The sequence below is a fragment of the Pinus tabuliformis genome, chromosome 2_1 (assembly GCF_031772625.1).
Source record: "Pinus tabuliformis cultivar Carrire ecotype Pingquan chromosome 2_1, CPIR1, whole genome shotgun sequence".
NCBI lineage: Eukaryota > Viridiplantae > Streptophyta > Pinopsida > Pinales > Pinaceae > Pinus > Pinus tabuliformis.
In genome coordinates this window covers 758,188,512-758,213,572 of record NC_142299.1, presented here as the reverse complement: position 1 = coordinate 758,213,572, position 25,061 = coordinate 758,188,512, and the positions used below count along the sequence as shown (strand labels likewise).

Genomic DNA, 25,061 nt, shown 5'->3' with positions numbered 1-25,061 from the left:
CGAACGGAGACACTCAATGCACTAAACAGTGCTGCAGACTAGCTAAATAGCCAGCGTGCTCTAAGCCAAAACGACTATCACAAATGCACATAACTGAATGATCAAAATGAGGGGGCTCCTCTCTCTTTTATAGCTTCTGCCTCTCTCAATCCCAATGCTCACCTTCTCCTGCGTGATTCCCCTTTTGCCACGTGTTCCTCCCCTCCTGCACAGTCCCTCCATGTGTCTGCGTGGGCTCCATTTCTGCGTCCCCCTTTTGGCCCCCTTGGCTCTCCCTTTAAGTCACAACGTTGTGCTACTAGGAAGTGACTTTTATTCTAAAAGTGAGTTATGTCCCCCTTTCTCACTTTTTTATTTACAAAATAACTATAGAAGGCAAAATTTGGCAAAATCGAATATTCCAATTAGCTGGGGCTAATTAGGAATATTACAGTCTCCCCCGGCAAAATGTTGCTTGTCCTCAAGCAACTGAAGTGATGGATGCTGTAAGATCTTCTCATTCTCCCAAGTGGCATCCTCATTCGGCAAATTCTTCCACCTCACCAAGAATTCCCGGACCGTCCTGCTTTGCAGCTGCCTCTCCCTAGTATCAATGATAGCCTCCAGCTGCAATACCAAATGCCCCTCATCATCCATAGGTGGTAGCTCATCTGTCACTGTTACCTGCTGCCCCAATGCCTTTTTCAGCATGATACATGAAAAATGTTATGAATCTTGCTGCCTTGGGGCAGCTCCAACTCATATGCAACCTGTCCAATCCTGCGTATCACCCTGTATGGCCCATAAAAGCAGGGCTTGAGCTTTTCAGCCCCCTTCTGCTTCAGTGACGACTGTCGGTATGGCTGTAATCGTAGGTAGACCATGTCCCCCACCTTGAACTGCCTCTCTACCCGACCCCTGTTGGCATACAGCTTCTGCTGGTTCCGCGCTGTAGCCATGTTATCCTTGAGAGCTCGGAGGATATCCTGACTCTCTTGGATCCAAATCTTGGCTCTAGGGGCCCTGCTGTCACCAAATATCACGTCAAAAAAAGATAAAGGATGATACCCATATAAGGCATAGAATGGTGACATACCAATGGATATGTGATGTGAAGTATTGTAGCAATACTCCCCCAGATGCAACCACTTCAGCCATGCTCGCTGCTGCCCACTGACATAGTTACGCAAGTATTCCTCCAGCCACTTGTTAACTATCTCTGTCTGCCCATTCGTTTGTGGGTGATAACTGGTACTCGGAGTCAACTCCGTCCCCACCAACCGGAAAAGCTCCTGCCAAAACCCGCCCATGAAATGGCTGTCCCTGTCGCTGACGATGGTCTTAGGAAGACCATGTAGCCTGAAGACCTCTCTGAAGAACAGCTTGGCCACTTGTGCTGCTGTGTAGTGTGCGGATATGGCGAAAAAATGTGCGTACTTTGTCAGTCGATCAACAACGACAAAGATACAATCCTTGCCCTGCACCATGGGCAACCCTGTGATGAAGTCCATCGAAATACTCTCCCATTTCCCCTCCGGAATGGGAAGAGGCTGCAATAATCCTGCGGGATGGCTCATCTCCCCCTTGTTCCTCTGGCAAACGTCGCACTCCCGGACATGCTGGAGTATGTCCTCCTTGAGGCCCTTCCATGAGAACCTCTCTCTAATGGCCCTGTAGGTTTTGGTAAACCCCTGATGGCCTGCCAATGGTGATTATGTGCTGCCTGAAGTATCTTCTTCTTGATCTGAGATCTCTCAGTCAAGAAGATCTGGTCCCTGTAGTAGATGATCTCATCGACCACCCTGTACCTGTCATCCGCCACCTGCCCATCCAGAACCTCACATGCAAATCTATCCTTGGAGTACTCTACTAAGAGTCGAGCCCTCCAGTCTGCGTCCAAGCTCATAAGAGACAACGTGGCTGGTCTACGTGAAAGGGCATTCGCTACCATGTTGTTCTTACCCTTGACATACTCAATGTCAAAGTCATATGCTTGGATCTTACTGATCCACTTCTGCTGCCTCTCCTGTAGCTGCTTCTGCTCCAAAAAGAACCTGAGGCTGTTGTGATCAGTCCTCACCCTGAACCTGTTACCCACTAGATACTGCCGGAACTTGGCCAATGCATGCATGATGGCCAGCATCTCCTTGTCGTATATAGAATACAACCTCTCGTGCAGAAGGAGCTTCTGGCTCTCAAAGGCTATAGGGTGACCTCCTTGCATCAATACTGCGCCGATCCCCTCTCCCGACTCATCACACTCCAAAAAAAATGGCTGCGAAAAATCTGGCAAATCAAGCACTGGGCAGCTACTCATCACCTCCTTGAGGCTTGAGCCTGTCAAAGGCTCCCTGTGCTGTATCCGACCAACTGAATGCCCCCTTCCTCGTCAAATCCGTCAGGGGTGCAGCAAGCTATGAGAAACTCTTGACGAACTTCCGGTAGTGAGTACAAATACCAATGAATCCCCGAACTTCCGTCATGTTCTTCGGCTCCGGCCAATCTCTGATGGCCCTAATCTTCTCCTCGTGGACTCTCAGTCCGTCCACCCCTATTATATGTCCCAAGTACAACATCTCCGTCAATCCAAACTCACACTTGGAGAGCTTGGCATAGAACTGCTGCTCCTCCAAGATGCGCAACACTGTCTCAATGTGCTGGAGATGCTCCTCCCAAGTCCTGCTGTAAATGAGTATATCATCAAAGAATACCAACACAAACTTCCTCAAGTGACTACGGAAGATATGATTCATGCAAGACTGGAATGTAGCTGGGGCGTTGGTTAGCCCGAAGGGCATCACCAAAAACTCAAAGTGCCCATAGTGACACCTGAAGGCAGTCTTGAGAATGTCCTGTTCCCTCACGCAAATCTGATGGTACCCAGATCTCAAATCAATCTTTGAGAAGAACCTGGCTCCTCTCAACTCATCCATTAACTCGTCGATCCTGGGTATGGGGTACCTGTTCTTCAGGGTCTTCTTGTTCAGGGCCCTGTAGTCAATGCACATCCTCAATGTGTCGTCCTTCTTCTTCACCAACACCACGGAAGAAGCAAAAGGACTCGTGCTCGGCCGAATGTGCCCAAGAGCCAGCAACTCCTGAATGGCCCGCTCAATCTCATCCCGATAGGCCTTGGGATGCCTATAGGGGGTAGTAATCACTGCCTGTATGCCCTACTCAAGCTCAATGGTGTGCTCAAACCCCCGGTCTGGTGGCTGTCCTGGCAGAATCTCCCCAAATACTATGGCATATCGGTCAAGGATGGACTGTATCTCTGGGTGCACTATCTGCCCTGTAGTCCCTGCCTCTAATGCACGCAGCTCCACTGCCCACTCTACGTCTCCCTTCCGGAAGACTGCCTCCATCCGATGAGCCGAAACAGTCTTAGGAGAATATGTGTGCTGTCCTCGTATCTTCTCATGCCTCCCTGTCTTCTCATCATCCCACTCCATCTCTAGGGTCTTCCAATCTGTCGTGACCTTCCCTAGAGTGATAAGCCACTGAACACCCAATATCATGTTGGTGTCCGGAATATCGACCACGAAAAAGTGGTCAGTCAGTGTGTAGGTGCCCATCGTCACTGATAACTCTGGAACATAACGAGCACACACCATGGTCTGATCTCCTGGGACCAAAACTGAAAAGCCATCGAAGCTCTTTGTCTGTATACCTCTTCGCTCAACCATCTATGCATCGATGAAGTTGTGGGTTGCCCCACTGTCAACCAAAACTGATACTCGCTGGCCATGTACTGTCCCCTGTACGCGCATCTTCAAATACTTGGGAACTCCTCGTAATGTTGCAAGGGCCCCTCCAGTAGGCGCAAAAGCTGCACCACCCACTGTTGGTGGTGGAGGTGGCAAACGATCCTGCGCGGCATGACTACCTCCTGCCTCCACATCATCCTCCTCATCCTCTTCCCTGCTGCTCTAGAAGAAGACCTCAATAAAATGTGCTTTGCCAGCAGCACATCTATGTCCCGGTGCCCACGGCTCCTGACAGGGGAAGCACAACTGCTTCTTCTTCAACTCCCTCCTGGCATCATCATCAATCTGTATTCGTCCTGGATTCTCCTTCGGAGGCGGAATCCTCACATCTTTCCCCTTAGGTTGAAAAGCCTGTCGCTGAGGGTAAGGTGTCCGGGTTCTGGGTAAGACATCCTGTAAGTCCCGGCTCCTGCTAATAGCATCCTAAAGGGTGGTTGGTCTAGCGGATCTGACTAGACCCCAAAGTGGCTCTGCTAACCCCTCAACATACATGTAGATCCTCCGTGCTACGGATAGATCTGGCACCATCACTGAAACCCTCAAGAAATCTGAAATGTAGGTCTCTGGGCTCCCAGTCTGTTTGAGCCTTGTCAGCTCCACAAAGTGTTGTTTCGGATCCCTCCGGTCAAACCTCTCCATCAATCTCCTGGTGAACTCGGCATATGTCATCACTGTGGAGTGTTTGAGTGTAACCATCCCATGGAACCACCAATCCTGGGCCTCACCATCCAAATGTAATGTCGCCACCTTGATGGCCTTCGTCTCCGACATCTGGTTAAGCTGGAAGTAAATGTCCAGCTTCTCCACCCAAGACTTTGCCGAACTGTTTGATGAACCATCAAACGTAGGCAAGTGGAATCTACTAGCTACATAGTGGGTGTCACCATCATGATAATGCTGGTACCCTCTGTGATGGTCGCGGGGTCTACTATCTCGCTGGAGCTGAACAAAGTCTCTAAATGAGAGAGCCTCCCTGAACTCCTGCCCATAGGCCTGGTATTCTGCAAAATAATCGCCCATATGACCGGGCTCTGCCTCCTGCTGGGCTCCGGCCCCCGTGTTTGCTCCTAAGAAAGTGGGCATGGTAGAGCGTGTAGGGGCATGTGAGGTCACCTGCTGAGTAGTAGCACGCTGCTCTGGCAAATGGTGGGATGCACCCGATCCCTCACCAACCTGGAAAACCCGTGGGCTTTCACACTGTCTAGCCTCTACTGCCGTGAATCTCTGCCCCAGCACCTCAATTTGCCTCGACAAGTCCTATGTTGATTTGAGGAGCATGTCCGCAAATCTCTTCCCGTCCTCATCTGCCATCGGATCCTCCTGCTTTGCGTCCACCACAGGCTCCTGTTCTGCGTCCACCACAGGCTCCTCCTGTTTGGCGTCCACCACCGGAACACAGTCTCCCTCTCCGTAAGTGTTCTCCAACCTACGCCCAGTGTCTCTGTATCTCCTACCTCCATAACAAATGTATGGCTTTTCCCCCGGTGTCATAGATTGCTAGCTCCACAGGCTGAGCCAGATCTATGCTCTGATACCACTGTAATATCCGTTTCCGAGATATTCCCCAAACCCCAGTAAACTTCAACCAAATACGTATAAATGGTATAATAACGGGGAATCTCAAAGTGATGAAAATAACAATGGTGCAACATATAACGATATAACCATGAGATATAAGCAGATACTCAAGAAATGTAGAGAGAAATGCTAAGCCATTTTATTATACTAAGTAATAGAATGAGTACAAGAGGTGATAAAAAAGATGGCACCTCGACTTACACAAGGCAAGTGAAGACATACACTCAGAATAGCAAAGGAATGGCCTCTCTCTGAACTGCATCCAAGCTGTTGGAGAACTGTCGTACTGTTGTTGCTGCTGGAAATCAAATGAGGATTTAGCGTTGTTCCCCTCCTCAGAAAATGTTAAAACTATGGAATCGGACTCTACTCAAGAAACCCAGAAAAACCCAGAAAGCTTTTCTGAAATGGCTGACCCCCAAAAATCACCTCCTTGAGGACCCACGCAATCCCTCAAGGCTCTGCGTTGCCACTGAAATCAACCCACCACAACTCTGCCTGAAACTCAGCCAAAATCCTCCAATATGCAAGGGTTGATCCCCTGCTCAAACTCTTAGCACAAATCCCCCTGCAAAACCTCAATCCAAAACTCCTGCCAGAAAGAACTGCATCATCCCTCTCAAGACTGTGCAGACATCTAAGATGATCAATCCTCCTGCCAAAATGCTAATGAAACTACTGCAAAATACTGATGGAAATACCTTGCCCGAGCAGGCACTCGAAGTCCCCCGGGGCTAAGGGTGAGATCTCCGAACGGAGACACTCAATGCACTAAACAGTGTTGCAGACTAGCTAAACAGCCAGCGTGCTCTAAGTCGAAGTGACTAGCTCAAATGCACATAATCGAATGCCAAAATGAGGAGGCTCCTCTCTCCTTTATAGCGTTGGCCTCTCTCAATCCCAAGGCTCACCTCCTCCAACGTAGCTTTCCTCTTGCCACGTGTTTCTCACCATCTGCGCAGTCACTCCAAGTGTCTACGTGGGCCCCTCCTCTACGTGGTTCTTTGGCCCCCCTTCGCTCACCTTTTAAGTTACAACGTTGTGCTACTAGGGAGTGTCTTTATTCATGAAGTGAGTATGTCCCCCTCTCCTCACTTTTTTATTTACAAATAGCTATAGAAGGCAAAATTGAGCAAAATCGAATATTCCAATTAGCCATGGCTAATTAGGAATATTACACAAGGTCCTTCCCTTGAAATTTAACCCTAAAGACTCCATTAAATCCTAGTAGGATAGGGAACTACCGTTAACATGTTGATCATCCATAATTCTTTCTTAATTTCATCTTCTTTTTCTCTCTCCTAGATGTTTAGGGCAGCTGCTAGGGCTTCTAGGGCTGATTTATGCATTAAGTGAATTGTGTGGATGAATGTGGTTCATATTAGGATTCGTATCTATAAATTGTTTAAAAGCAAAATCTAGCATTGTCATGGTTTTACCCTCCTAATTAGGGTTGGATTCACATTCTTTTTGTTGTCATGCATACCTAACACCATAAAAATAAGTTTCCTAGCCATGTCCTAGTCTCTATTAGAAGATCTTTGATCCTTTGTTGTTGAAAACCATTGCAAGATCTTTTCTTCGGCTGCTATATGACATTATGAGTAAATACCCTTTCATTGCAATATAATCAAATCCTAACTTATAACATCCTTATTCTGAATTTAGGCATAGAGTATCTGAAACCTAGTATTGAAAATCTAGGTCATCTTAGGCCTTGTCGGTACTTTATCTAACATTATCGACCTTTATTCTTCACCTTAAGCCGTAGTATCAGAACATCCTTTAAGTGATTTCAGGAAGCTTCCGTTGTTCCACTAAGGAGTAGAAGAAAGGTTGTTGAGGTGATATTAGCAACCCTTTCTCTTATTACCATAACATTTGGCCCCGCCCAATGAGGCTTTGTACCAGGCCCGCTAAATTTTGCGACAACATCTTTGGCGTTGTTGCTAGTGAGGAGTTGAGTTCACCTTCTCGTGATCCGAAGTCTAAGCTTCATTCTCTTGATTGAGCTCATCCCAAATTCAAGGATAAATCTACTCATTTGACAACTCCTTTGGAAGAATGAAGCCCTAGTTCTTCATTGAGCTTCAAAGTTTCCATGCCTACTCTCTGCAACTAAATGGGGTAGTAGAAAGAAAGAATTGCACAATAATCAAAATAGTTAGATGCACATTGATGGATAATAGTTTGCCCAATAGTATTTGAGCAAAATTTGTCAATAGAGTAGTGTATGTCTTGAATAGAATAGGTCACCAACAAAAGAAATTGAAGGTAAGAGTCAAGACTCCCAAAGAACTATTGTCATAAGAAGGTCAGTGTTCATTGTTTACAAATTTTTGCAATACAAAGCATACGATAATAAAAATGGCTAGATGCATGTTGATGGATAAGAGTTTGCCCAATAGTGTTTGAGCAAAATTTGTCAATAGAGCATTGTATGTCTTGAATAGTAACCAACAAAGTAATTGAAGGTAAGACCCCAAAATAAGTATAGTCATAAGAAGACCAATATTCATTGTTTACAGCCCATGGGGGCAGCTCAATTGGTGATCCCCTTGTTATGAAGTATGATGTAAACCATGAGATTCAATGTTCAAATTCCCGCAGGTAAAACCAACAACAAAAAAAGATTCATTGTTTACAAATTTTTAAATGCAAAGCCTTTGTCCATGTCCCTAAATGAAAAGGAACAAGTCAGATGACAAAGTTATTGGCTATAATGAGTTTTACCATAATCTTATAAAATATATGATCTTGTTGAAAAAATTATGCTTATCAGTCAGAATGTTAGTTTTAATGAACTTGCAGATGCAACAATGGTGAAGAAGAGCAACAAGGACAGCAATGGTTCTAGGCTTCCATTAGATTTTTCAAAAGTTGTTAGAGCCAATGATCATGTATAGAAGTAGAGAGAAGGAAGTGGTGCAAAATAAATGAGAGGAGGAAATGTAAGAAGAAGAAGACGCAATTGAGGTTCCCAAAATCCTAGTATTGCTGAAAGATTTGTAGCAAAGATGTGGGAGGAGCAAGTTAATTTTATGAATTTTGTCTCTTGCGAGTGAAAAGGTGAATTCTTCTTCCAAACTCAATTATGTTCAAGAAGCTAAGAATGGAGTGATGCAATAAATGTGGAGTTTGAAGCATTTGAAGAGAAATCAGATGTAGAAGTTGGTCAAGTTGGCCAAGGCGAAGAAGCCCATTGGCTACAAATGGCCCTTTAGAATGAAATAGAAAGCAAAAAGTGATTGCGGCATAAATGAAAACCATTACTCTATCCTACATACTAGCCAAGACATTCCATTCAAGATACATGAATTACCTCAAGGCAGCTAGAAACACATTCCCGAAGGACAAAAGATGTTGGTGAAGTGCAACAAAGTGTTTAAGATCTTATTTCCTATGTTTTGGGATGTCCATAAGGCAATAAGGCCTATTTCTGCGAAGTGACCAGTATCATTCTGTATCTTTCAAGGTGCTTTCCTCAAGGGACAAGGTACTTCTCAGTGTCTTAAGACCATAAATAATCATAATCATTATCCTCTCTCTCTCTCTCTTCGTGCATGCATCACACAGTAACATCTTGAAAAATAAACCATACCTTCAAAGGGGGTCCGATCCATAATTGGAACATGCAAGCATCTAACTTCAAAAAGCCTGCATTTAATTTCTACAAACTCAGCGTGTAAGATCTAAACATGAGGATTCATATTACTTTCTTCCAAAACTAACATCAACAGAATAAACATGCAAGAAATGAAACACCAGAGTATGCATACATAAATCCAGCCATGCAAATTTTTCCTGGTTACTACGAGGGAACAAGCACTAAAAAAGCTTACTCTGCAAGAGTTTGATGATGCAAGACAAGTCCCAGTCCAGTCCCATCCATTCCTGTACATGTTTTACATAAAGGGCTCAGAATATAAAACGATGCAACAAAAGCACTCAAAATACGAATACTAAAACTTGGTCTAGAAATTGGCTAATCTTAAAATTTCAATCTTTTGTGTCGTGTACAAATGAAGGCTTTCGTTTGGTATTGTAAGATTGTTTAAAAGGGGGCCATTGAGCGGAGGGCCATCATTTTTCAGTGAGAAATACAGAACATATCCAATTCGAATAAGAGCAGGGAAAATGCATTTCAATGGTGAGTAAAATTCTTTACCATGAAATGAGATACCCTAGAGTTTTGGAAACCTCTTAGTTTACTAGTCTTGAATTTGGATTCCACTTTGTGGTCAGCGGTAATAGAGGCGTTGAATCTGGAGTGGCTGAATACCGAACCAGGATCTACAATATGTTTTGTCATGGTCGCATTGCCAACATAAAACCCAAGAAGAAAGCAGACACAGCAGCTTTGCTAGCGGGCCAGACATGAGGGTAAGCCATTTATAATGCCATCCTCTTCTTGATTTCAGTTTTTGTACAAAAAGATAAGGAACGTCCACGGAAGACTTGGTAAGGAAAGAACAACGACCAAAATATTGTAATTATTTGTCTATTGTTAGTGTATGAATGACACAAACTATCATGGCTTGAGAAAGATATCTTCATTTTAGACCTGATTAAGATGATGATTTTTTGAATGGCTGCACAACTGAAAGGAAGGTAGTTGGAACTTACCTGGTAAGAAAAGCAGGAGTGGAGCATCCTTGGGAGGGCTACCGCACTCCAAAGGACAAAACCAGCGAGAAGGTCCACCGTCAGGTCGAATAAAGTCGAGTGCTCTGTCGAAGTACTCCTTTACGCTCAGAAGCTCATACTCTCGTCCCTTAGATAATCCCATTGGCAAAGATTTCGTGACTTCTGTAGCACCATAGTATTTTGTAGTGCTTTTAGCAGCCCCATTTTCTCTTTCATCCAGGTATTCCCCTCTTCCAGCAGAAGAAGCTTCTCCATTTAGTTTTAACCTGCCGATTGATTCTTCCGCTCTATCCGGCAACGGTGTGGTCGACCTGTCAGGTGCAAGAGTGGCGACTATTCCCCCCGTGGAGCAGTTGGATATATCTCTGTTCGGAGTATCGACATTCCGATGAACACGTGCGCCGAAAAATGAACTTCTATAATAGATTTTCTTTGAGGATATTGATGCTGCTGGTTGAGGATGCAGTTGGAACGCTTCACGATTTGCGCGACTGCAAGGCTGACAAATACTAGAAAAGCATGTACTTGCTGCCATGGAAAATTAATAAAAGCAATCTTTCTACGAATTTTATTCCGCTGGCCTCTTGTTTCCTTTTTCACTACCTATACAGGTATATGGAACTGAGCGATGTCAAAAGTTATCGCTTCGGATGTTACTATGCCCAATAGCTTGAATTTTTTGCTTCCGCGCAATCACTGAAGAAATCGAAAGCAGTCGAAACGTTAAAGCGCAAATCAAAGCTTCGTTTAAGATATTTAAACCCAAAAAAGGCGCATTGAATACAAATGTTCCTGACACTAAAAAAACGTATGAAGTGCATTTAATGAAATTCTTCCTCCACATTAAACGTATTGAATGCAATTCTTCAAAAAACGTAAGCGCATTTAATGAAATTATATCTCCACATTAAACGTGTTGAATGCACATTATCAGAAAAAATTTAGCGTTTTTCCAGTTGAGTTGCTGCAAATATTTGTCCATATACATCCCTGTGCAAAGTTGTCCATGTCACATGTATTAACAAAAATAAGGGCATTGCCAGAGAGTTATAAAACAAAAGGCTTTATTTGCAACCTTTACAAATATATTTACATTGCCTGCAATTCTTGAACAAGTATTTGCAATCCTTGAACAGTATAGTATTTTAATTTTCAGACTGCCATATTTAATAGCGATCTTTAAAGAACAGAAGGTTTTAAAAGAGTTCCCGGCAAAATATTTAACTAGCAAATAACATATGCAGTTATATTTAATCGTTATTTATCGGATATTCGACCAAATGCGGCGTATTTACGAGCATTTTCGGGATTTCCAGAGTTCTCGGCAAAACATTTAAACTTGCAAATAACATATGCTGGTATATTTAATCGTTATTTATCAGACATTCGAGCAAACCCAGCGATGTCACTATGATCTTCCACCATATTTAATGAACAAATTAGATACTAAATCTCAGAGCTTACAACAAAACCAATTACAGGAACTTTCATCAAAGATTACCTTATCTAAAACTCATGACTTTCATCAAAGATCACCTTATCTAAAGCTCATTCGTATCACTCGAACAAACATAATCGTTATTTATCAGACATTCGAGCAAATACAGCGATGTCACAATGATCTTCAAACATATTTAATGAACAAATTAGATACTAAATCTTGAGCTTACAACAAAATCAATTACAGGAACTTTCATTAAAGATTACCTTATCTAAAACTCATGATTTTCATCACACATTACTTTATCTAAAGCTCATTCGTATCACTCAAACAATTCCAACACGCTCTCAGCACAAACTTTTGAGGTAAATCTCCTTTGTGGAACCGCTGATGAAATATTTTGGAGCGGGAGGAGTGCCGAAATTGTCTTCCTGCCACAAATTCTGTAGCCAGACGCCTTACACTTGCACTCGAGAAAGGCGCAGACGGAGACGCAGTAAGATTTGAACAGAGGACCCCATACACGTACAAGTGCGGGCCAAAACGTGATTCGGAGGTCCTGGACACGCCACGTGAAACTCGCATCTACCTTCAAATATGATTCTGGAATGTATCTCTTTCGCTCACTGTATATCTTTACAGCAGGCAACTTTTACTTCTCGGTGTTGATCGGTTGCATTACTTGTGGTCACAAATAACTCAAACGAGAATTTAAATACGCCGTTATTTACCGAGGTTACAAATTTGTCAGAAAAATTATTAATTTTTCGTTGGAATTTGGAGATTTTATTTTTCAATCCAGGCTGTTTGAATAGTTTTTAGGGTGGAAATGAATTCACTATCCTAAAAAATTTATAAACACTACATTTAACGATTGGAACTCAAATTTTCCAAAAATTTTCAGAAATTTTGGAAAAAATCATGCCAAAATTTGTAACTTATTTATATATTCTTTTAAATACAAAATTTGTAAAATATTTATATATTCTTTTAAATGCAACGAAAATGATTAAAAATTTGTAAAATTTAGAAAGATAAAATAAGTTTATTTTGTAAAAGGTAATTTAGTTATATAATTATAAGGTTTTTATAAATATTATTTAAATTATATTTGTAATTGTTTTTAATTTTGAATTAAATTTAAAATTATTTATAATTTATTAAGATTATTTTTTACATTAAAAAAATATGTAATATCTTAAGATTTATTTAAAAAAAGAATGACAGTGAATAAAATTATATTTATTAATCAATAACTAAGTTATAATAAAATTTGTCTATCTTAAAAAATATTTAAGATTTATTTAAAAAATAATGACAATGAATAAAATATTATTTATTAATCAATAAATAAATTATAATAAAATTTGTCTATCTTAAAGATATTTAAATTCATACTCATTGAACATTAATATTTTAAAAATTAAAATTAAATATATCCCTAATACATTTTATATTTTAATTTTATTATATCCATTAGATTCCTTTATATATTTTACGAATCCAGCTTTAGATATCTTTGACACTTTGGTAAAAGCATTTGACTTTTTTATTGGTGGCTATCAAAAATTCCACTAAGTTATACATTGAAAGAAAGAAAGAAGAAAGAAATTATTTTAACGTCCACGAGGCTAAAGATAGCCTATGGGGCAGATTGCTTCTTCATCTGCTTGATGTATCCCACACTTTTTCTGTGGAGCTTCAAAATAAATGCTCCCAACTTCTCGACAAACCCCTAGTTAAATAGATTATCCCAAGAGCTAGCTGCCAGCATATCTGCATAATTTTCCATGTTGTCTTTGAAGGCCTCACATTCTAAAATGAAATGTTTTTATGTTTCCACTTTTCCGGAAGAACAAAAAATGCCTACTCTTTCCTCCCACACTTCTTTTGGCATTTTCCATCACCTAGTTTCACAACGGAGTTAATGAGAATTAGTCCTTAACTGAGCAATAAGAATTTTGGCTCTCCAAGAGATATTGGCCTCTATGTATGCTTTTGGTTGATGACTATGAGTGGGATTAAACACTTCAATATAGTATTTTTTTCTTTCTTCCTATCTCCTTATCCCAAGTAAGCTTGTGGAACTTTTCCATAACAAAATCTTTTATCTCTTTGTTGTCTATGGGACACACGTTCAAGCAAATACCCCATTTACTAAACCATTTGTTATTTTGCTACATCCAAGTATTTTTTCTCTTGCACAATCTGTCATTAATGACGACCTTAGGCCATTTACCCTCTTCCATTTGCTCAATTTTTTAAATACCTTATGACTCGCACCATAGCAATTGCTTCAATAAGAGCAGCCCCTATTTCACTTAACAATATAGCATAAGGAACTGCACTTTTAATCTTGAATTTGTTTGTAATCAAACACTTCTGAATTTTCTCAATTTGTCTCCACTGCATGTCGGATGTATTGCTGGCCCATAGTTCACAACCATAGAGAATCACTGGAATCACTAGAAGCCCAAAAAGAGTTTGAGTGGTTTTCCAGTCCCATAACAATTTAAACAATGAAAAATTACCCATTATTTTTTGCACTCTAAAATTATTTTGCACTGAAGAAATGTGATCCCTCTCGTCTCATGTTAGATCTGTGCTTAAGATGGATCTATGTTGGTTTTATAGAATAACCAAGGTTCGTTACAACTCTTTCCACATGGAAACTGCATACCTAACCAAGCATACATGGCGTGGATTCCAGGTCGAACCCTAGTGGACAGATGGGTTGGACGTCAAGCGGGAGTAAGCACCAAAGAGGCGGGGTCATTGACCTCTATCATTTCATCATAATTGGTGAATAAATATCTAGGTTCTAATGATTTTTTTAACGAAGACAAAAAATCTGCTTCTATTGCATCACTAGCGTGTTTTTTTTAATGGGGATTAAGATTTAAAAAAAAAAAAAATCCACTTCTATTGCATCACTAGCAAGTAAGAGTGGCCAGAAGTCAACACATGAATTCTTGTTCAGGCAACAGTGGTTGCCAACACATTCCAACTCCCGACCTCATGTGTGGTGTCGTCAAAAGTCGAGCTCTTAATTGAAGTTTTGATGTAAAGGTCACATGGCCATAGGAGTGACCGACCATAATCAGGTCCAAAGTATAGTCGAGAGACACTATGGTGGTGGACAGGGAAGGTTCTAACCCGACCTACTCTGGTAAGGAAAGAACTAAGGTCCTTTAATTATTATGAAATTTAATGGGCATAAACGAGGGCCTTTCCAATACGAATAAGAGTTGTTGTAAAAGAAATTAAGGAAGTCTGAATGTGGAGGTACATGGATTGTTGAGCAAGTACATGGTAAACGTGTATTACAACATGTTCCCTTCTAAGTTCTCTCAGTTTGGTAGATGGGTGGTCGCGATTCCCAATGCACAAGCTACGACTTTGCCAAGAAATCACTCAACTTAAACATGTACTCTCTCTCTCCCTCTCTCTCTCTCTCTCTCCCTCCCTCTTACGCATGGGATTTGAAGCTAAAGTATAACGATACACTGCATTACTGTAACTAGCGGTGAAAAACATCATTGTGGAATAAGACCCAAGGCCCATTAACCAATCAGAATCCCAAAAAACATGAATTAAAATAATAATAATAAATATCTTTTTTTGTAATGTTAACATTACAATTTCTCGTTTGATTTTTGGTCAACTAAGAAGTATTTGAACGTCAACGCATTATCGAATGCATAATATCTTGCGAGCGGTAGGGATAATAATGACTATGGAATGATTTAGAAAAGTAAATGAATGTATGTGCAATGAAAAGTGAAAGGTTGTTTTTTCTTATTTATATGAGTAAACTTTATTGAAGTTGTTTTGATGGGAAAGTAAAGGCATTTTTGAGCTCATTCATGGATACATGTGAGGTTTATGTTTATTAGTGTCGATATGGTAGTAGCAACCTCATTTTCATATGGGATAATAATGTTTTGGACATTTTAATCAATAACCTAGCTTGAATAATTGAGCGTGTTGAATTTCATGCTAGAGGTTTTGGGTCATTTCACATGCTAACTAACCATGTTGCATGCCTCATTCAATGTCCTAATCAATCCAAAGATTGCAATCAAATGTGAGTTATTATGCTTAAAAATCTCCACAATATTTTCCTTGAAAAAGATATGATTTATAAACATGATATTTAAGTCATTTGTTATATCAATATTGAAGTGGGGAATAGTGTTATCACATTAACTAGGTTTATGCCTCAAATTCAATATTGAAATTGGGGATGTTTTTTTATACCATGAGTATTTTACATTCCAATGTTAAGTGTGTGTGAGACAAGCTACAATATATAATACAAGGATATGTGATATATAAAGGGAATGCAATGATATGTTGTAGTGTTCCAAGGAGAATTTGTAAGCCACTCCAATATTGAGTGTGTGTTTCAAGCTATAATATATAAAAAAAGGAGATGTGATCTATAAAGGAAATGCAATGTTATGTTGTATTGCTCCAAGAGAAATTTGTAACCCAATAGCATTTAAAAGTTATAGAATTTAAGTGGCATGAAAGGATGGGTTGTGGGTTACAATGGAAAAAGGTTAGGTTGTGCAGTGTTAAGATATAGTAACATTGAGCTTAATAACATGACCATACTACCACTGTGAATTTTAAGGATAGTGAATCATGTAAAAAAACTATTATGTCATAAAAATGAAGCAGTTGAAGGAAAACACACTAGGAAATTTGTTCAACAAGTATCAACATTTCTACTCATGTTTATCACTACATCCTTTTATAATTAATTTTGAATCGGGTTTTACTCGTAGCTTATATGGTAATATAGGCCTCCTTTGGTCCCTGAAATTTGGGAGATCACAAGTTCAAACCCACCAATAGTTACTCTGGGTATTTTTCATTTCATTGATGAGTGCATGGTATGGATTTGGGACACTTGTGATGAGTCTCCAATTGGGTGAAGGGTATAATGATAATGGCCCCCAAGCGGTAGTTGGCTAGTGATCTATGACTGTACAGAGGTCTAGATCCAAGAAATTATGGTGGCCAATCCCTTGCAAGCTTATATTGTGGGGGAATTAATTTTGAATAAATCTTTGATCCATGTAAATTGTGTAAGAGCCAACTCATTGTATTATGTAATTTTGATTCATGAACTCTCAAAGAGTGTAGTTACTCTCTAGTAAATTGTATTTCATTGATTGTCACTTAATTGTATCAAGAGAAGTAAGGTTCTCTTACAACATAATTTGATGTGAAGGATATGTGCAACATGGTAATAAAACAAAATTGAAAAAAAATAACATTTAAAATAATGGAATAAACTAGCATATATCCATCTTAACCTAGGTATGTTAAGTAAGTCAATATAAATTTATACCTTTCTTTTCACATCCCTATACATGCGTAATAGATTCAAGAGTTAAGATGAATATACACTAAATATAATTGCATTTGTTCAATTCCATTAATGGTTGTTTGTTGTAGTGTATGGTTTTTGGGTTTTGCATGGACCACACACATATCCCATTGAATGTTGGTGTCTGGAGTAATGAATGATGTTGGTGTGTGGGGTAATGGATGATATACCTACTTATATCCCTATTCATTCTAATGACAGGTCATAATGTGTTGATTCTCTCCTTAAGAATCGTTGACCTTGGTCTAGATGTATATTTGTGTCTTCCCATGATGATACTTAGTGCTTTCATAGGGTCTAGCTTTCATCTTTACCCTCCTTGTTTTCATGTTTGGCCATATTAGGTGTTTTGGTTAACTCATTTGGGTCCATCTTTGCTAATATTGATTCCCTCTTGGATTTCATAAACCAATGGAGTTTATGTTAGGTATGGAGCCTTCCCTTTTTGTTAGTTATGGGGCCTCCCTTGGGCCCCTAAATGGTCTTAATCCAATAAGGCGTACTATTTAATAATCTCACTACTCGAACTTTACCCTAACTTAAATAGTTTGGTATGTGTATCAAACCATTACACAATTAAACTTGCCACACTTGTTTTCCATGTTTTATTATTTCTTGTAGTGCAATGGGGAATTTAAAAAAAAAAGTCTCCTAATATGTTCCACATGCCTACAATATAAAGGGTCATGAACTCATAGTATAATTCCTTTAGAAGATCCACTCTCTCCAACAATCAAAGAAACCTCTAAAAACACTACCTCGTCATTTCTCTTATATTTAAGTCACTCCCTTGCTTTTTGTTAAGATTTATTTTTGGTTTTGCGTCTCATTCTCTAGGATGTTAAAGTTATAATAAATTGGTAGGACTCTTTTGATCTGACTCGCCCCTTCTAACTTTCACATTATGAAAGTCACTCGGTTTGGTTGTCTCCTTTAACCCTCCATTATCTTAGAGGTTGTTATATAATTGGTGCATTATCTTCAACTAGGATTTGTAATTCCTTTATTTATTAAGTTCGCTGGATTAAGGTGTTTCCCCAAGTCCTTTCTTCATAATAAATTATCCTCCATATTCATCTCTATAAAGGTATATTTAGAACAAGTTTAACATCATCTAGGCCTAGAGTAGATGATTGAGAAGAGAAATTAGTACCCTCCTCACTCATATTCAAATCCTACTTGTGAAATATTCACTCTTTGTGGGCCAATTCTGATTATAGATCCTTTTAACCCTAAGGATGATCTAAATCTTGTTTATTAGCTCAAGGGTAGTGTAAGAAGCTACATATAAACAAAAATATTTAAGCCAAGCATGTTGTTGAAGTGGTAACCTTCTTAACCAAAGGCGTTGCAGGTCAATATGCTTTCAATTTGTGAAAACTACCATGCATATTCAACTAAATAGTTCATCACAATAGATCTAATAAAAATAAACTGCAATATATACTATGAGGGCTAAATTCCTTTAGATTCTAGATTTGTTAATTATTGATTTTCTGTTTATACATGAAATAGATAAAATAAAATAAATAGAGAACAAAAATTACAATGGCACAACATCCATAATGAACAAAAATATTTTCTCTAGGAAACCCTTACAAGAAAAAACACAGCTCGAAGGTGAGGCTACTTTGGTCTATTTTTTGGTATTGAAATAATGCAATTACAAAGGAGAAGACACTCTCTATGGATTTATCTAAGACTTATGGTTTGTTAGGTTGCTTCATAATACTAACCCTCTATGTTATGAGCTCTAAATCCCACTCTTATTTGTCCTACTCTATCATGGAACAAGATACAATAGCATAGAATGGAACCCCTTCTCCTTTTGGTGGCATGGTTTTAACATTACCTAATAACTAACTAGGGGTCAATTTTAACTCCTTCAAGTATCAAATAGAATTATAATTTTGACCCTTATAGACTCTTCTTGAAAACTCCATGTGGATATCCCCACATGCATGAGTAATAGGGGAGGACATGTCATCCACTCGTAGCATGGTGGTCAAACAAGGTAGGTCAACTTGCAAGAGACACAAAATTTGCATATAAACTTTGATTAACATAATTTTTACACCATTAGGAACATCTACAATTGTAGAACAAAGCCTCAAGGTTCTTTGCTTAAGAGGGAGATTTTTGACCCCAAAATATGCCATTTAATGCCTCAAAATTTCTCTAGAAGGTTTCAAACCCAATTATTCAAATTGGGACCTATAAATGAAAATGACAATGCAGGTCGATTCCTATATTTTTTCCACTCTAAAAGCATTGATATAGTTAAAAAATATATAATGATCCAATTTGAATCACACCTCCCCATTTTGGGAGGCTTTTTGTCCCAAAAATATTTTACTAAATGAGGTGAGGAACTTTTTCCTTTACCTTCTCCCTAGAGTACCATTTTTATTTTCTTGGGAGTTGTTCCTTCAACCCAATTTGTAAAATCTCATGATGTCCCTGCCTTGTTGTTTTGGACCTCTTCTAAAAAAATGTGTCCTTTCACAACTCTGCATGGGCATCTGATGCTAAGTCCTCCACGGAAGTTATTACCTATCCCTCCTCCTAATCAAACATGGAAGTCTCATATACTTTGAGATTTTCCACATTCACCATAGAGTAAATGCACACGTATGGGGTAGATTGAGTATGTGGGTAATATTTCCCACCTTTTCTAGTATTTCAAGAAACCCATGTCATACAAACTCGATCTTGTTACTAGGACCCTATAGTTTTTCCTTATTTGGTTGTAACCATGCCTTGTCACCCACTCTGTATGACTTCTTTAACCTATGTTGATCGTACATAGCCTTATATTTTTCCTATGAATTCTTTAAAGTTTTCTATACTAAGTGGATTTGTATAATCTTCTCAATAATATTTTATGCTCTTAACACATTCTCTATGAGATCCTCCCTCACTTCTCCTTGTTGTCCATATATGATATCCAAAGGTGAAGGTGAAAAATATCTAAAACAAGCTTCAAATGGGGACTAACTAGTAGAAGTGTGGAATCTTATGTGATGAGTGTTGTATATAAACCATATTTTCATCCCGGGCCTTTGGATGCTTTGATTGTAACCCCTCAAAAATTGCACCAAAGTCTTGTTAACTGCCTCTATTTTCCCATTCGTCTATGGATAAAATGTTGTATACCTCTTTAACTTTGTGCCCATCTTCTCCCACAATGTAGTCCAAAATGCACTAAGAAATCTACTTTCTCTATAAAAAATGTGCTCCTTGGTATCCCAAAGTGCACCCAACTTGTTCAAAGAACAAGTTTGCTACTTCTTTCCCTTTCAGGGTCTTTTTATAGGGCATGAGAACTCACATTTTATTGAACTTGTCAACTACCATGGACAAGTAGTCATGTCCCTTCCTTGTTGTTGGTAAAACTCCCACATAGTCCATGGAAATGATTTCCTAATAACAAGTGGGTACAAGTAAGGGATGGTAGAAATCACATTTTCTATTACTAGGCTTGTTAATACATCAAAGCATGTCGATCAACTTGTTGGTGCCATGTTGCTTTTATTTGAGGGCTAAATGAAACTACTATAAGAAAATCATCCACTTGTGGTGTCAGGTACATTTTAGCTTACTCTAGGCTTGTAGGTTCTATAGTGGCTGGTGATTTGTGTGGATGATGATATCCTTTCCCATCAAATAGTGTTTCCACATCTTGATAACTTGTACCAGAGCCTATAGGTCCTTGTTGTAGGTAGGGTAGTTAAGAACTTCCCCATTAAATACTTTGGAATGGTATCATACAAGCTTTCATTCTTACATCAAGACCTCTCCCATGACATACTAACTTGCATCTATCTCCACTTTGAAGGGTTTTGATAAGTTTTGTAATAGGAGAATTGGTGCTTTGTTGGTTTTTCTCTTCAATTTATCAAAATATTTCCACACTTATTATAGAATGGAGTAGTGTAGCTTTATGAAACTCCTAACTTTATATGAATTTTAAGGCATTAAACACTTCATGGTGGCCTCCATCTTACAGGATATACCTTAAGCTCCCCTCCACTAATTACATAACCTAAATACACCAATGATTGTTCTGAAAACTCACATTTCTTGAGATTTTCCAGTAACTGGAGCTTCTTCAAAGTCTATATCACCTACATGAAGTGTGAGGTGTGCTCCTACCAGGTAGCACTATAAACTAGTATATTATCCAAATAACAATAACAAATGAATCTAGATAAGGGCACAATACATCATTCATTAGTTTCATGAACGTAGTTGGTGCATTGCATAGACCAAATGCCATGACTAACTACTCATACAATCCTTGTATGATTTTGAAGGTGGTCTTCCAGATGTCCTCTTCTTTGAATCGAAATTGGTGATACCTTGATCTTAAATCTAGCGTGGTAAAGTATTTCACTTGTTGCAACTAGTCTAACAAATCATCATTTCTATGCAAAGAGGTAATTGTTATTGAGCCTAATCTTATCTAACACTCTATAATCAACGCACATTCACCAAGTCCCATCCTTATTTTCCATAATTATGATGGGTGACCCACAAGATGAGGTACTTGGTTGAATCCTACCCCACTCCAATAGCTACTACAATGGTTACTTCACTTCACTTGCTTCCAGAACCAATATTTTGAAATCGAGAGTCTGACAATATTTGGATTTCATGCTCTACTTCCCTCATGGGCGGTATCCCTTTAGGATCCCAGAACACTCCATTGTACGTCTGTGGAAACCCTTCTAATTGTTGTTTATGTTCTTTATTCCACCTCTGCAAGGATGCCTTTGTCCTTATTTACTCCTCACCACATTGAATTTCTCTTAAGAACAACAAAACACATTTCTTGCTAGAACTAATCATTTTCTTTCCTTGGTTATCACTTACCAATGAAATCTTAGACTTGTATTTGTGTGTGTTGATGATGAATGATTTCCTATGTTTGATGAGGGGGTATCGGTTGGCTCTTTGCATGAATATTTCATCTCACATATACATTTAGGGACTCACAAACACAACTCCACATTCATCAAGTAGTACTGCATCCAATTCTACTTCATCAATATAATCAATTCTAATTGCAAATTTTATTCTACACTGTTTTGTTACCTTGACTTCTACAATCTTATTTACCCATCCTAGTGGGGATGGGCTTGGATGATTGTGAACCTCTAATCCAAGTTTTTTGACCAAATTTGTTGCTATAAGATTAGCTTATGAGGCTAAGTCAAACAAGACATCAATCTTGGTCTTCTTAACATGGATCTTAATATCAGAGTGTTTGGTATCTCCTTCTCTTCTTGGTGATGAAGGATACTCACATTCACCTCCTCCTATATGAATGCTTTAAAAATCCTATCATCCACTTTGAATTTGTTTTCCACTTGGTGCTTGAATTTGTGGCAAGAATATTCTTATTCTTCCTATCCTTCTTTTGGTTCTTCAAGTTCATCTTTAGATTCAGTTTCCAACACTTCTCCTTAGTGTGACCATTAATGTTGTAGTGGTTGTAATGATTGTTAGGATCCTTACACTAATGTGAAGTGGTTGCTACCTTGTTATATTTTCACCCTTTCCACTTCTTCTTCCCTTCCGTGGAAGCTCCGCAATCTTCTTTTTTCTTTGAAGCACTTGGCTGCCCTTTCTTTTTGCCTATGCTTTCCAAGTATTATTCCTTTAGATTCCATGCTTGTTAATTTTTTTTATTTTTTTTTGCTTATGCGTGAAATAAATAAAATGTGGAAAATAGAGAAAAGCAAATATAATCACACACCATCCACAATGAACAAAAATATTTAATCTCAGAAACCACTATGGGAGAAAAGCCAGCTGGAATGTGAGGCTACCACGCTTCGTTTTTAGTATGGAAATAATACAAGTACAAAGGAGAAGGAAGCAACTATGGAGTTATCTAATACTTGTGGCCTATTAAGCTACTACAGTATACCGACCCCCTCTATTATGTTCTTTAATTCCCACTCCTAGTTTCTCTGCTCTATTATGGAACAAGATACAATAATGCATAATGGAACCCCTCCTCCTCTTAGTGGTCCAATTTTAACCTAGCTTGATAGCCGACTAGGGGCTAGGTTTGACTCCTTCGAACCTCAACTAGAGTTACAACTTTAACCCTGCTAGAATCTTCTTCAAATTCCTCAAGTGGCTAGCCCCAGATGCATGTGTAATGAAGGTTGATGTGGCATCCACTCATACCATGGTGGTTAAACATATTAGGTCAACTTGTGGGAGGCATAACATTTGCATACAAACTCCGATTGGTGTGATTCTTGCGCTATTGGAAAGTTATTTGAGTGTAGAATAACTTCTCATAGTGCACACTTTATTGAGAGATTTTTTACCCCCCAAAAAATTGTTTAATGCCTCAAAGTGGCTCCATAAGATTTTAACCCTGATTCTACAAATTAGAACTCACCTGTAAAAATGACCTTGCAACTTCTTTCCTCCAATTTTTCCACTATTAAAGCATTGAGATAGATAACAAACAATATAACAATCCAATCTAGATCACACTTGGTATTTGTTATTAGTTGGGTGGAATTGAAGTTAATCTTATTTCTTATTATATTGGAGATATCTTGTCAATATTACTTGTTATAAGAGAATGATGTTTCACAAGGACATAATATATACTAACACTACCTTGCTTGTATGTCATTTATTTTCTCTTTATAGTCCTTGTAGATTCCATTTTTCAATGCTTTAAATTAATGTTAGCATAGATATATGCCTAGTTAGGCAATGTTACCTGTTTAAGGATACAATAAACCTTAGGGCGTTTTTCCTAGTTTGTATGATCATGATTGCTATCAGAAGATGGAAATGAACCTAATGCTTTATATTCATTGTGTGCATTTTAGGTTGAAAATAGGCTATTTAGGTTACATCATCTTTTATTTTCAACCATCTTTACTTCCATGCAAGTATATAATCATCACACTAAAGGAATTGGGGTGAATAGACTATGATTTACTTCCTTGCTTTTCTTAATTTGTTGGTTTATTTATATGTTGTATAAATAAGCCCTAATCTAGTTTCACATAATTGCACATAAACCTAAATCTACATCCATAGGACAATGAACAACATTAACACAATCTAATGGGATAGCTGAAGTGGTTGATTTCTATCAACTTCATGAAAGAGGTCTTGAGGTCAATCCCCCATGCTAATTGTCTTTATTGCGTGCCTCACTCAATTTCAATACTAATTAAGCAGCACCATAAACAACGACAATGGATTTACATTAGGTAACACCCTAATTAACCTAATGACCTCCCTCATCACCCCTTATTTTTGAAATTCTTCCCAAAAAATACTCTACTTTCCTTTTAAACACACTGCTTAAATCTACCTTTTATAATAGTAGACTTCTAACTATAAACCCCTTATTTTTTAAATTCTTCCCAAAAAATACTCTATTTTCCTTTTAAACGATCATGCTTAAATCTACCTCTTATAATAGTGAATTTTTAACTATAATATTACATTTTAGTAACATCATTGAGAACTTCTTCTTAACCTTTTCCTTTCCCAAATAAAAAAATCTAATTTGTATCTAATTACTTTTAAATATATTAAAAACATTTTTTATATTTAATAACTCTTCAGATCAACACAAATTCAAAGATAGTTATACGTTCAAACACACCCAAATACACACCAACACAACTTCAACGATAACCTCTCTAACTAAGGTCCCCATTTCGTTATACCACCTAAACCAATATCTCAAGTGCCACGACAAAACAAAGAGAACCTTCCACCTTTTACACATGAACTTTCGGATAGAGTAGGGCAACACAAATACATCAAGCAATGAAACACATGGAGTAAGCCCAAATCAATTTTCAAGTGAATATTAATTAACAAAATAGGCGTGGAAATTAACAAAAATATATAATTTTTTTTTGAGAAAGTGGTGAATATTAAATTGGAAAACGGAGGGTAAAATAGGCGTGGAAATTAACAAAAATATATAAACTTTTTTGAGAAAGTGGTGAATATTAAATCGGAAAACGGAGAGTAAAATAGGCGTGGAAATTAACAAAAATATTAAAAAAATGAGAAAGTGGCCTCTCACTTTTAGCGAAGTAGGCCGACAAGATCATTGAAGATTCTCGCGTCACGGTTCATGACCAAAATGTGCCAGAAAAAGTGATGGAGTTCTAGAATGGATCTGATATTTAATATGTTATTAAAGTGGTGGAGAGACCTACAATGGATGATAATTATGATAATT

The 25,061-nt window shown here is 38.6% G+C and overlaps 1 protein-coding gene across 9 annotated transcripts in view; it reads right to left on the bottom strand.

The window, feature by feature from the left end:
• Positions 1-25,061, bottom strand: part of PES1 (Esterase/lipase/thioesterase family protein) — a 774,423-nt gene that overhangs the window by 442,258 nt on the left and 307,104 nt on the right. Inside the window, exons 1-4 of one of the 9 annotated variants that reach the window (XR_016253909.1) lie at positions 11,679-11,999; positions 9,951-10,667; positions 9,167-9,218; positions 8,926-8,981 (exon numbers count right to left, since the gene is read on the bottom strand). Coding sequence is in view for 7 of the 9 variants with exons in the window: in XM_089403249.1 (XP_089259375.1) it covers positions 8,926-8,981; positions 9,167-9,218; positions 9,951-10,506 (664 nt within the window). In the remaining 2 variants the exon portion in view is untranslated. Of the gene's footprint in view, positions 1-8,925; positions 8,982-9,166; positions 9,219-9,950; positions 10,668-11,472; positions 11,634-11,678; positions 12,000-25,061 lie in introns of those variants that run through there. The other 8 variants (XR_016253908.1, XM_089403249.1, XM_089403244.1 and 5 more) reach the window with 8 other exon arrangements.